General features: G+C 45.3%; 1 protein-coding gene across 1 annotated transcript in view; it reads left to right on the top strand.

Moving 5' to 3' along the window:
• Positions 1–12,278, top strand: part of AKAP13 (A-kinase anchoring protein 13) — a 313,740-nt gene that overhangs the window by 125,680 nt on the left and 175,782 nt on the right. The window contains exons 4-5 of the mRNA XM_032392054.1: positions 1,942–2,238; positions 10,538–10,721. Coding sequence (XP_032247945.1) covers positions 1,942–2,238; positions 10,538–10,721 — 481 coding nt within the window. The remainder of the gene's footprint in view (positions 1–1,941; positions 2,239–10,537; positions 10,722–12,278) is intronic.

The raw sequence follows: 12,278 nt of genomic DNA, 5'->3' as shown, positions 1-12,278 counted from the left end.
GTTAAATACATAAATTAAACATATGTATTGAATTGAAATACACATGTGGGTATACACACAGGCGTGTGCGGGCACACACACATGCCCAGGCAGGGGATGCTCCCTTTTCTTACAGCCTTCATAGAAAGAATTCAACTCCAAAAGCAGGAGGTTGTATGTGGTGGAGTTAACCTGTTTATGTGGAAGCTGATCTCAGTGGTTAATGAACCTGTTCTTGCTCAGTAGTCTTACTGGCCTGTCACTTGAGTATTGGGCTCCTTGCAGGCAGGGACAGAACTCTTGCATCATGACATAATAGGCCACGTCCTTTGGCATCAGACTTGAATTTGAATAATGGATTCTGCTTCAAATATCTGTGTAACCTTGGGCACATTACTTCATGAAGTCTCAGTTTTGTCATCTGTAACGTGAGGACAATACATACCTCATAAATTTGTTGTATAGAGAAAATGACATGTTGGGTGCCTGATACATAGTAGATACTTGGTCAGTAAATACTTGCAGCCCCCCTAAAGTTACACAACAGTGAGAGATTTCTTTTGTCACCAGGGTAAAGGGCTTAAGGAGGCCCCTGGAGAATCATATGCGGAAAATCAATTTACTTATTATTCTCATTGTTCACACGGAAAAACAATTACTGTTTTCTCTTTCAAAGGCAGCAGAAAGCTTAGTTTGTTCTGTCCATGTCTGAAGCCTCTCCTGGCCTGTGGCCACAGTATGGAAAGTGAGATCTGTGGACCTGGAGAGGGCTTCCTCAGCCTCACTCCCACTGTGGGCAAGCAGTCTGTGCATGCAAGGGGGTGCAGGGAAACTGCGGGTGCAGGGGCCTGCGGTGATTCAGGCAAAGCACAAGGTGGCATCACTCACGCAGCAGAAACACCCGACTCCATTTTCCTTTCTGTTTTTCTCATCAGAGAGATTTTTTGGAAGAAGAATGATGATGTTAGGAGCGTACTTCTAGCCAGTTGAGATCAGTGTTGGGAAGTTGAGGGAAAACACTGTGTTTCAATGACTATATTCTGCATGTTGTACATACTTAATTCTGTGAGGCTAAAAATCCCGCAGAGACTGATTTCTCCAGGAAGGCCTTACTCGCAGTAACGCTGTGGATTTTACTCAAGTGGAGCTCTGTGGGGTGGCGTGTATGTGGCAGCTCATGAGGTCTGCCCATCTGTACGGTGGGCGCTGATCTCTGGCATGCTTGCTGTCCCTGAACCAGGCTTCTGGCCACAGCATCGCATCATCCCTGTGTGAACCAGGCGATGTTGATGATGTCATTACATTACAGGAAAGAACGTGTATCTGACAGCAGAAGTCATTTTTGTGGTAGGCCTTGAATTGCTAATAACAGTGAAATAAAATAAGTAGTTTTGTGCTTTTCAAAATGTTTCATCATTTGATAGATTGCATGGTGGTGATAATAGGGCAGTGCTGGGGAATCTGTATAATAATTCCTCCTATGTTAACCAGTCTGCATGGCTTTCTCCCTGTTGGGTTTCCAGATCTAGCTCAGTTCAGTCGTATCAGACTTGGTAGGCCTGACAAGATCCTTGAGCTTTCATTCTTTCCTCTGTTCGAGTTGAACAGTCATGATTCAGTACATCCTGAGATCCTCAGAGACTGTTCAGCTCTAGGGGATATATTTGGGGTACAGAGTTGTTTGCTAGCAGTAAGGGAACTAATTCATAGTTGTAAATAACAGTTCACAGAAAGAGCTAGAAATAAGTGTAAAGAAGTTCAGATTGCTGTCAGAGCAGAGGAAGGAGGGGTTTCTTTTAGGAAGAACTGTATTGTGTAAGAAGAGCAAAGAGGACCCACTAGTGCCCTCCTCCCAGCGGGAGGACTCTGAGACCGTCCTCCTCCCAGCGGGAGGACTCTGAGACCGTCCTCCTCCCAGCGGGAGGACTCAGACTGTTTTCTTGCTCCGTGTGTTTTGTTTAGGTCACGACTGCTGTGAGACCGTGAAGGTGCTACTCTGTGCTTCCAAGGAGGGCCTCCCCGTGTTCGTGGTGGCTGAAGAAGACTTCCAGTTCATCCAGGACGAGGCATACGATGCAGCCCAGTTCCTGGCGACCAGTGCTGGGAATCAGCAGGCTCTGAACTTCACCCGTTTTCTTGACCGGTCAGGACCCCCGGCTGGGGATGTGAATACCCTTGATGAGAAGGTTGCCCTGGCATTCAGACACCTGAAGCTGCCGGCAGAGTGGAATGTGTTGGGAACAGATCAGACTTTGCATGGTAAGCACTTAAATGACCCACAAACGGACTGAGTTTGGAATACTTAGGTTTTCACTGGGGCTGCTTCTATAGCCCTCAGGCCTTTCACAGTGGCCTTATGGCTTCTCTTCTCAGTTCTTCAGCTGAGCTGTTAAACCTGTTCTTGCAGTGAAATGCCCCAAGCCGGAGCTTGCTGTGGCTGATTTCAGTTCCCACTTAGAGCAGAGAGCGGCACACACGTCACCTTGCTGCAGGTCCCAAGTTCTGGCTTGTTCTCCCAGGCGTAGAAAGTGACCTATCCTTCGAAGCACAGTAGCAGAGTAACTTCTTGTCATCCTTTTGGTATTTAATTATCAAAGACAGGGCTTTCATTATTGTATTCTGAAGTTTTCAAGAGACTCTGTGGAGTTGGAGGAAAGAAAAGATGGGGGATTGAGCCCGGGGGAGCACCAGAGCCTCCTGGGCTCTGAGAAACCCCACACTTCTTTAACCAGAGCAATTTCATTCTTATTTCAGCTACTGGCTCTCCGTATAAGAGCTCACTGAAGGAAGAGCTCCACTTAAAAAAAAAAAAAAAAGGCACGGGTGTAGTAACTCTGTATGTTCCTCTTACTCAGGGGTTTTCCTACGTAATCATTCCTGTAGCAGATGGGTATCTACTAAATGTCATGGTTTTATGGCTGTATTTAAATGAAAGAGTATATGCTTGGGTTCCAATAAATAACACCCTCTTTCCCTCCTGAGTTCAAATCAAACGGAAAGGTTTAGGAGTTACGCAGATGGAGGTCCGAATGTTTGCCTTGCTGCTGATGACAGCTCATTGGGCTACTGATGCTGCATCTGCCGGGAGAGTTTGCTCCTCTTCCTGCTTTATCCCTGCAAGAGCCGGAGAGTCACAGGACTGCCCTTCCATGGCCACTCAGCTCTGAATGTTGTATTCCGTAAGGAGAGCGGGCCAGAAGTCACCCTCTCTGCCCATGAGCAGATCCTGAGCAGGAACACCCAGAGGGGACTGGTTAGGGGAATGCTCAGTGCCTGCTGTCACAGACTTCCTCCCATGGAAGAATGCTAAAGAGGTATTTGCCAGCTTTGGTTTTCTTAAATCCTGTGACCCTGTGATCAGCTGCAGGAGTGGTGTCCCTTAGCATCAGGGGCTGGCTGCAGCTAACTACTGGAACAGTCCTGCCTCAGTAAAATAAAAAATAAAGTGTGGACTCTAAAATCCAGTCAAGGAAGAAAGGATTTATCCTTTTTTCTTCCTAATTAATACAGTGACCAAGGAACCCCTGCACTGCTAAGATCTCAAGATCAAAATATTAGCCATCATGGAGGGCATGAGCACCTTTTCAGAAACCTCATGTTGAGGCTTTATACCTCTACGCCCTGCTGTTCTGTATGGGTATGGCAGCCTTAACTCTGGTTGCCATTTACAAAACAGTGTCAGGATGGGATTGCATTAGTTACTTATGGGGCTTATGGTATTTTTATGGTTTTGTTTTTGTCTTATTGAAAGAAGGCATAGGAGTTGGATCGTTTGTTCATATTACCACAATTAAAAAGAACTGTTAGAAAAAGCACAGGTCTGAAACTGGCCCTGTCACTTCCCCTCTCTGGGCTTTAGCTTCCCTGTCTTTCATAGGGAACTGGCCAGCTTTGATATTTTTGTGGACTTGCCATGTGCTTCTTCAGTTTCTGTTGTACAGAATTGCTCAACCGGTACTAGCAAAAGCTAAATCAAGTTTGAATAGTTAGGGAAGCGCATTAAAACCACAGTAAGGCACCATTACCCACCTATTAGAAAGGGTAAAATCAAAACTACCAGGGGCTGGTAAGGCCACAGACCAGTGTCTCATACACGGCTAGTGGGAGTGCAGAATGATGCAGACACTCGAGAGACAGTTTGGCAGTTTCTTGTAAGGTTAAGTGTACGTCTGCCATATGACCCAGCAGTTCCACATTTGGCTATGTATTCTAGAGAAATGAAAACTTATATTTTCTCAGAAAATCTTTGCACAGGTATGCCTACAGCAGCGTTATTTGTAATCACTCAAAACTGCAACCAACACAGATCTCTCTCATTGGGTGAATATATAAACCAATAGTGATAATATCCATACAGTGGGACACTACTCATCATTAAAAAAGGGGGGGGTATAAAATTTAAAAATAATAAAGGGGACAGATTATTGGGGGTCCACATGCAACAACCTGGATGCATTTTGCTAAGTAAAACAAGTCCATTTCCAAAGGTTACTTAGTGTATGATTCTACTTATATGACAGTCTGAAAAGGGCAAAATTATAGGAACAGAAAATAGATGAGTAGTTGCCAGGGACTAGGAGTGGGGATGAGGTCTGACTGCAGAGGGCTGTCATGAGGAAGTTGTTTGGATGTTAGAATGGTTTTATGTCTTGGTGGTAGTGGTTATAAGAATCTATGCATGTGTTCAAACTCAGGACTAAATGCCCCACACAAGTGAATTTTATTGTACATGAATTACAAATAAAAGAACAAAAAGAAATGGAACAAGTTAGGTATATATACTTTGCAAGGTGAAATGCATGCACGGAACTCGATAGCCCTCCTTTAAGTCAACAACTGGAATCAGAAACCTGATTTCAAGTGCCAGATTCGCATTCTGCAGTGTAAGTTGTTCCATTAATTGTGGATTAGAATCTACACCACTGGGTACTTTAAAGGCAGCGTAGCATCAGTTAAGAGGTGCTTGCTGCTGAGGGACAAATGTAGAGGAACATTCTGCTCACATCAGTGGGTTGCAAAGGTACTTAAAGGAAGAAGGTATGAAGCAGGCTTGTCGCCTGGGATAATGAGACAGGTAAACAGGGCACCCTGTTACATAACAGGACTACTTGCTGTTGAAAGCTAGGATGTTTACAGTTGTCCCAGCCTGATATTTGCACAAAGGGGTCATATAAGATTTGTGGTTAATCCTCCCACTCTTTGTTTAGATGCAGTGCTTTTTTCTTTTAAGATTTTATTTATTTATTTGACAGAGAGAGAGATAGAGAAGGAACACAAGCAGGGCGGGTGGGAGAGGGAGAAGCAGGCCTCCCGTGGAGCAGGGAACCCGATGTGGGGCTCGATCCCAGGACTCTGGGATCATGACCTGAGCTGAAGGCAGACACTTAACTGAGCCACCCAGGCGCCCCAAGATGCAGTGCTTTTTAACTTTTTTCAGGTCAGTGACTCCTTTGAAAGTAGCTTAGATTTCTCCTCAGGAAGAAGTGCATCTAGGTGCCTACCTGAAACAATTTACATATTATTTCAGGGCTTGTTGGTCTCCTGGACAGCAGGCATGAACATGATGTTGAGAACTCTTGGTTTAGATTTGATACCGTAATATGGGAAGGGCATAGGCAGTGGGTTCCACTTGTTTATAGGCTGGCTTCATTGCAATACTTTGTGCCAAGTACTTCATCTCTGTTTCCCAGTTTCTTTATCTGTGAAATGGAGGAAGACCTATTGGGAGAGTGTGTATTGGTGTGTAAGCTCTTTGTTTTGAATATACCTTGACCACTGTCCAGTAACCTATTAGAGACAGAACACTGTTGAGTTCTGTGAGGGACAGTAACATGTCCTGTAGAAGGCTATCACAGGACAGCACTAGAAAGAACGGTTCTTTGAAGCAGAATGAGACTGTTTTGCTTTTACTTATCTCTAGAAAGTTACTCTTCACTTTAAGCCACGAACAAGAGGGAGTTTGTCCATCTAGTCCTTCCATCCCTAGTTACATAAAGCAGCTTCTACGCTGTACTTTGGTCTTAGTTCTGCTTTAAATATAAGTAATAAGGATGCATCTGGGTGGAGGGTGCATGGGGGAGTCAAGGAGATTTTCCCTGTAAGTGACCAAGCCTCACTTCCTTGTCTCTGCTCCTCAGAGTGGCTAGTGAAAGGGGTGTACTGAGATGGTTTTCACCTGAAGGGACCTTCTAGGGTAGCATGGGCCGCCCCCTGCAGACTAGCTCTGAAGAAAGGGGAGGAGGAGAAACGTCCTGGGGGAGATCTTCGTTCTTAGTCACGGTCTTGTGTGACTGAATGAAAAGGTCTTACCATCTTTGGGGGTGGGAATCCTCCCCACAAGGAGAAATTTGGGTGGAGAGCAGGATTAGACAGGTTTAAGAAAGACCGCACCGAGAACAGCCAGGGCATTCTCAGTTCTGTGTTTCTGATGTCGGTCACTACCACCTCAGCCTTAATTGTCCGGTGTTTTAGTTCCTTTTTCCTTAGCTACACTCACTAATATTTGCGTCTTTTTTCAGCTATCATAGCTGCTAAAAAATAAAATAATAAAATATAAAAAGACCATTGGGAATTTTTTTTCTTGGCAGAGGATTAATATCTGTTGACTCCAGGACAAGCAGGTCCTCGTCATGGCAGGACTTCAGCTCCAGAAGGTTTCGTTGCCTCTCAAACCATGATTCTCTGACAAGGCTACCGCTGTCATTTTCTGCAAGCCCGTTGCTCGCACCGGCCCACCATTTTCCTTCCCCGCAGAGTATGAGAATTACTGCATCGTGCCGGCCTGTGGCTTTGTGTGAGAGGCAATACAGAACAGTAGAAGGAATGGTGCCTTTGGATTCTCATACATGTGGGATTCAGAGAGTACTGTGAGCAGGGCATTTAGGGGGATTGATGGGGAAGGAAAAATATATGTAGTCTTTGATTGCTATATTGTTCACAAAATTTAGAACGTTTTGCATCATCAGAAAATCTGACACTGAAAAAGTCGCTGCCATCTAGCATACTCATTGTGGTTGAATGCCTGCGAGGCACATCAGCTTTCTCTGCAGATCGGAGGGAATGGGTGTGGGAGGTGCTTCCAGCATATACGTGGATTGCAAGTGGGACTTAAGACATTTCCTGCTACCTTCTCCATGGGTAGAAGCCGGGCCTCCATAGAGATTTTTCCAATTGAGCATGGTTAAATGGGAAAGCCAGCCAACCAGCACATGGCCTGTGAAATAAATTACAGCCTAAAGGAAACGGGAAAGTATCATGAGTATTCACATGGAAGACTTCCCGAGTATAATTTTCTTTAAGAAACCAAATAAAAATTTAGAAGAGAGTTCCCATTTGTCCTTTAAAAGCTCAAAGAGGGCAGACCTATTATGAAATTAGAAAAGGAAGCAGCCAGGAGAAAAATAAGTTTAGGAAGTATCTACTTAATATGCCGGAAGCCCCTCAGTCAGGGTTCAACCAGAGAATCAGAACCAGCAGGAGAAATATGCGTTAAGATTTATTGCAGGGCATGGCTTACATGATTGTGGGGGCTGGTTAAGCAAGTCCAAGATTCTAGGGCAGGAGTAGAGGAAAAGATCCTGGGCAAGCTCAAACCCACTGAATTGAAGGGTGCCTGGGTGGCTCTGTCTTCAGCTCAGGTCATGATCCCAGGGTCCTGGGATCAAGCCCCGCATCGGGCTCCCTGCTCCGCGGGAAGCCTGCTTCTCCCTCTCCCACTCCCCCTGCCTGTGTTCCCTCTCTCACTGTCTTTTTCTGTCAAATAAATAAATAAAATCTTAAAACAACAATAACAACAACAAAAAAAACCCACTGAATTGAGCCAAAGCTGTCATCCTCAGTCAGGAAAGGGAGATCCAGAGCAGGATGGAGCCCCAAGAGCACAGGCTCAGGGCATCCTCCAGGGGAAACCTCAGCCCTGCTTTTAAAGCCTTCCAGCTGATTCAGTTAGACCTACCCAGATTATCTGGGATAATCTTCCTTATTAAATCAACTGATGAGGGGCTTTAATTACATCTGCAAAAAGCCATCACAGTGAGGGCAAAGATGGAAAAGGAATTGCTTGAAATAATGCAGGGACATCCAGAATCCCATAGCATAATTAAACTCAAATTGGGGACAAAGGACTCAATTGACATCACAGGAAATGCAGTTAGTGATCTGAAGAACAAAGTTGAGTAACTCTCAGAATACAGAGGGAAAAGACAAAGGATCATGAGAGGGAAAAATACAGAATATAGAGACCAGAGAACAGAAGTTGGTCGTGAATTGTAGGCATGCCGGAGTTTACACTGAGACAAAAGGAATAAAAACAGTAACGAAGGATAAGTTGGGTAAAAATTTTTATTTATTGGAGGAAAACATGAAAAGGTGCTTTGTAAACCCCAACATTAGCTCACTTGCCTGATGGCTTAATTTTTATAAAAAGAGGGTGGAGTTAATGGAGAGGGTATGGTCTCTAGACTTGACAGAAGAATTTTCAAATCTTGCTGATTCTTGTTGTGGCTAAGTTATTAACCTGTCTTTGTCTGCAGACTGCGGATAATGAGACCTCATAGGGTTATTGTGAGCGTGAAAAGCGTTAATACAAAATACATAGCCCAGAGCATAGCATCTCACGGGTCCTGACCACGCATTACACTTCTTGTCCTCTGTTGATTGCAGAAAGGGGGCAACCTACAAGTGCATGTGGCACCTACTGCTTAGGACCTTAGAATCAGATCTGGGGAGGATACAGGTGCTGGAACCAGGGTGCCCGCCTCGAGCAGGTGCATGGCTTTGTTGTTGGAACTCGTAAATACGGAGCTGACTCAGCAAATCAGGGATTGGAAAGGGTGAGGGTGTAGAGAAAACTGCTTTGAGGAGGTGTCACCTAGTAACACTGGAATTGACCAGTCTCTAAAAAGTCACATAGTTCCTGGTCGGTGCCTTATTAGCTCTTTGGTTTTGATAAGGATGTCAGAGTGCTTGTGAATAACTGTAAGGCGCAAGTCAGATGGTGATACTTGATCTTCTGTGAAGGTTCTTTTTGCCCTTTTGTCTGGCCCTGCCACCTGCTCTGAGATGTTGCTTATTACAGTTTGTACCTACACATGCAGTGGTTTCTTCTGGGGTGTTAATCTCTTTCCAGCCACGTGCCTCTGATGAACACCCTGTAAATTCTTGAATTAGTGTGCGTAGTTCTGTAGGAAAAATGTATAATACGAAAGATAGCTTTTGCATCACAGTAGGGAGACTAGACTGATTGGAAAGCAGTGAGGTTCAGTGTAAAATCACAGGTTCAAAGATGGATTCGTTCTTCACTGCTAGTCACATGAGAAGCATGGAGGAGTTATGTGTAAGGAGAAAACAGTGGGGTCCAAGAAGTCTGGGAACGCCCAGGGAAGGAGTTGAGACCTATGGAAGCCATGGAGAATGAGGGAAGGAGGCAGGCACAGCTCCTGGGCGCCATTCCTATGGCGGTGTCTGAGTGGCACCCCCTGGAGGTGAGTCCCGCCCGGCCCATGGGGCAGGGCACGGGCCGGTACCACAACCCTGCTGTGGCTGTAGCCCCGTCATCGCAGGTTGGGCACAGGAGAGGCCCTGAGGAAGAGAGAGGTTGTTAGTGAACCGGGAACTTGAAGTCCAAGACAAGAGGAGAGAGCCGGGAACAGGAAGGAACCTAGCATTGAGTGAGGATCTTGTGCGGCTGCTCTTTATCCCCGCGTTCCGCCTGCCTCCGCCCTTTTGTTGCAGCCACCCTGGGTGTGAGGAGCAGATGCCCCACCTAGGGATGAAGAAATGAAGCTCAGAGAAGTAAGAATGGATCAGGCCCGGTCTCAGGTGGTAAATGGCCACATCCAAACCCAGATTTGTCTGACTCCCGAGCCCTTCCTCGTTCCACCACTTGACTCGCTGTACCAAAGAGGGGCCTTCCCCTCAAGTGAAATAAGATCAAGTACATGTTTTTCTTACTGAACGTACTAGTATATTATCTTAAAATTAGTCTTTCTTACTATGCTTGGAGATGCATTTCTTTCTTTCATTAAGCAAAACAAAAAAAGCTGGCAGTGTCGGCAATTTGATTTGCCCTTAATGTGGGGGAATAAAAAGACCTGTGTGTGCTTAACAAGCAGAACCTGTTCTTAGTGTTTAGCCAACTCCTGTCTGGGTGTTATTTTTTAATTATACCTTTTATGATACACCCATCTAAGCCCCAACAACTGTTCCCCGTGGGTCCCCACGTTGTGAGGCTGCATTCCCCCCCTCGTTTAAGGAAAAGAACATATGTGTGAATTCACCCTTATAAATCTGCCTGTATAAATGGATTGCACAAACGTGTAAAATCAGAATACAGAATGGCGTGGTTCTCTTCAGAGACTTCTCGAACTGTGTTCCAGCTTTGTTCTGTCTTCACGCGGGCGCTGGTTGTAGCCCGCCCCAGTCAGACTGTTTATGTCGTGGTTTAACTTTAGGATCTTAGGTACTTGGAGGCGGCAGTGCAGTGCTCACATAACTTGTTTTTCTGTTTGTTTTTTGTTGTTTTCATGTTCTCCATACTGATTTTCTCACCCACGTACAGATGGCGGCCCCCGAGAGACATTGATGCATTTTGCCGTGCGGCTGGGGCTGCTGAGGTTGACGTGGTTCCTGTTGCAGAAGCCAGGTGGCCGAGGGGCTCTCAGCATCCACAACCAGGAAGGAGCGACACCTGTGAGCTTGGCCTTGGAGCGGGGTTATCACAAGCTGCACCAGCTTCTAACCGAGTAAGTGCTCCTTCTCCGTTTCCTTCCCCTCACCCCCGGCCACACCCCCTGATTCATAGCAGCACCGCCCACTTGGCATCTCCGAGTGAGTTTGCCAGGAATTAAAGCCTCAGCTCTGTGCCTTGCCTTCTGCTGGAGGCTTGTAAGCCTGCTCCTGCTAGCCACTTCATTGTCTGAGAGGCACAAACGTAAGTCACGTAACCAGCTTCTCTCCCTGCCTCACTGCTTCTTGCCTCTTAGTATTTTACTGAAAACTCAGAGTAGGTCTTGTCTGTGGGGGTAGCATTCCGTTACCACGTATGTAGTTTATCCCAGTTTGGTACAAGAAAAAAGTTTTTCTCTGCCATACATTTTTTTCTATTATGTCTTTAAGACTTAAGTTAATTAGAAACAAATATTTTAATGTAATAATTGTATGCAGAAAATATGCTGAACCACTGGGTTTTGGTCTGAATATAATTTCTATGAATAAAATCAAGAGCCATGGTCTCTTCATATGAGTAGCAGGAGAAAGCAAAGGAGTTGTCCTGGGAACGGGCAGTAGGAAATCCTGTGTGTTGCACGCGTTCAGTTGTGAGGCATTCTGACTCTTTATTTTTTTTTTTTTTTTTTTTTAAAGATTTTTTTTTTTATTTATTTGAGAGAGAGAGAGAGCGAGAGAGAGCACATGAGAGGGGGGAGGGTCAGAGGGAGAAGCAGACTCCCTGCTGAGCAGGGAGCCCGATGCGGGACTCGATCCGGGGACTCCAGGATCATGACCTGAGCCGAAGGCAGTCGCTTAACCAACTGAGCCACCCAGGCACCCCATTCTGACTCTTTAGAGAGGCCTTTTGAAGGAAGGTTGTTAGAACATTTGAAGAGTCCTTTTTTCTTGTATAAATAAAGAAATGCATTACAACAGCCGACCTTTTTCACTGGAATATTTATAAAAGGTGGAAACTTCAGTTGTAGTGTCTCTAGTTTAATACATAGTTTTTACTGTTTTATGGTCAGCACATCTTTTCAGCCACATAATCTGAACAAGAATAAACCCTATGGGATTCATGTTCTTTAGTAATCGAGGGACCCTCGTAAGTTAAGTGGATATTCCCAAATTCTCCGATCTTTTACTCCTGTTAGACTTAATTTAGTTGCGTTTTATCTTTTATCATTTGTAGCTGTGTGTGGGGAGTGGGTGGGGAGTCTGGATGGGCCAGGAAGAGATTTCAGAATGTAATGCTACCTGCTGTTACTTAAACAGGTCGTTTGTTGTTTACTTCACCTGCCCAGTTTATAACTTTTCTAGTCAAGTCAGAGGGTTCTTTTCAGCCGCTTTCTAATGGGTGTTTCGGATACCATGACAGTAGGAGGGGCGCTCTTCATCTCAAATGAGCTCTGGATACTTGAGCCTCTCCTGCGACCGTATTCCAGGGAGTGATCTGTTCCATTCCTTCGTACTTCCCATATGGCCAGTGATTAGATTCCTTCTGCTGTTCGCCTCAGGGCCTTAGGACGAGAAGCCTTGTTCCAGAAGTTGAAACAATTAACTCTGTATAACTCTGGTGCAGTTGGAGAGCA

This window comes from Phoca vitulina, unplaced genomic scaffold (assembly GCF_004348235.1).
Source record: "Phoca vitulina isolate PV1807 unplaced genomic scaffold, GSC_HSeal_1.0 scaffold65, whole genome shotgun sequence".
NCBI classification, from domain to species: Eukaryota; Metazoa; Chordata; class Mammalia; order Carnivora; family Phocidae; genus Phoca; species Phoca vitulina.
The sequence above is the reverse complement of the archived record's forward strand: the minus strand, read 5'-3'. Positions and strand labels throughout refer to the sequence as shown.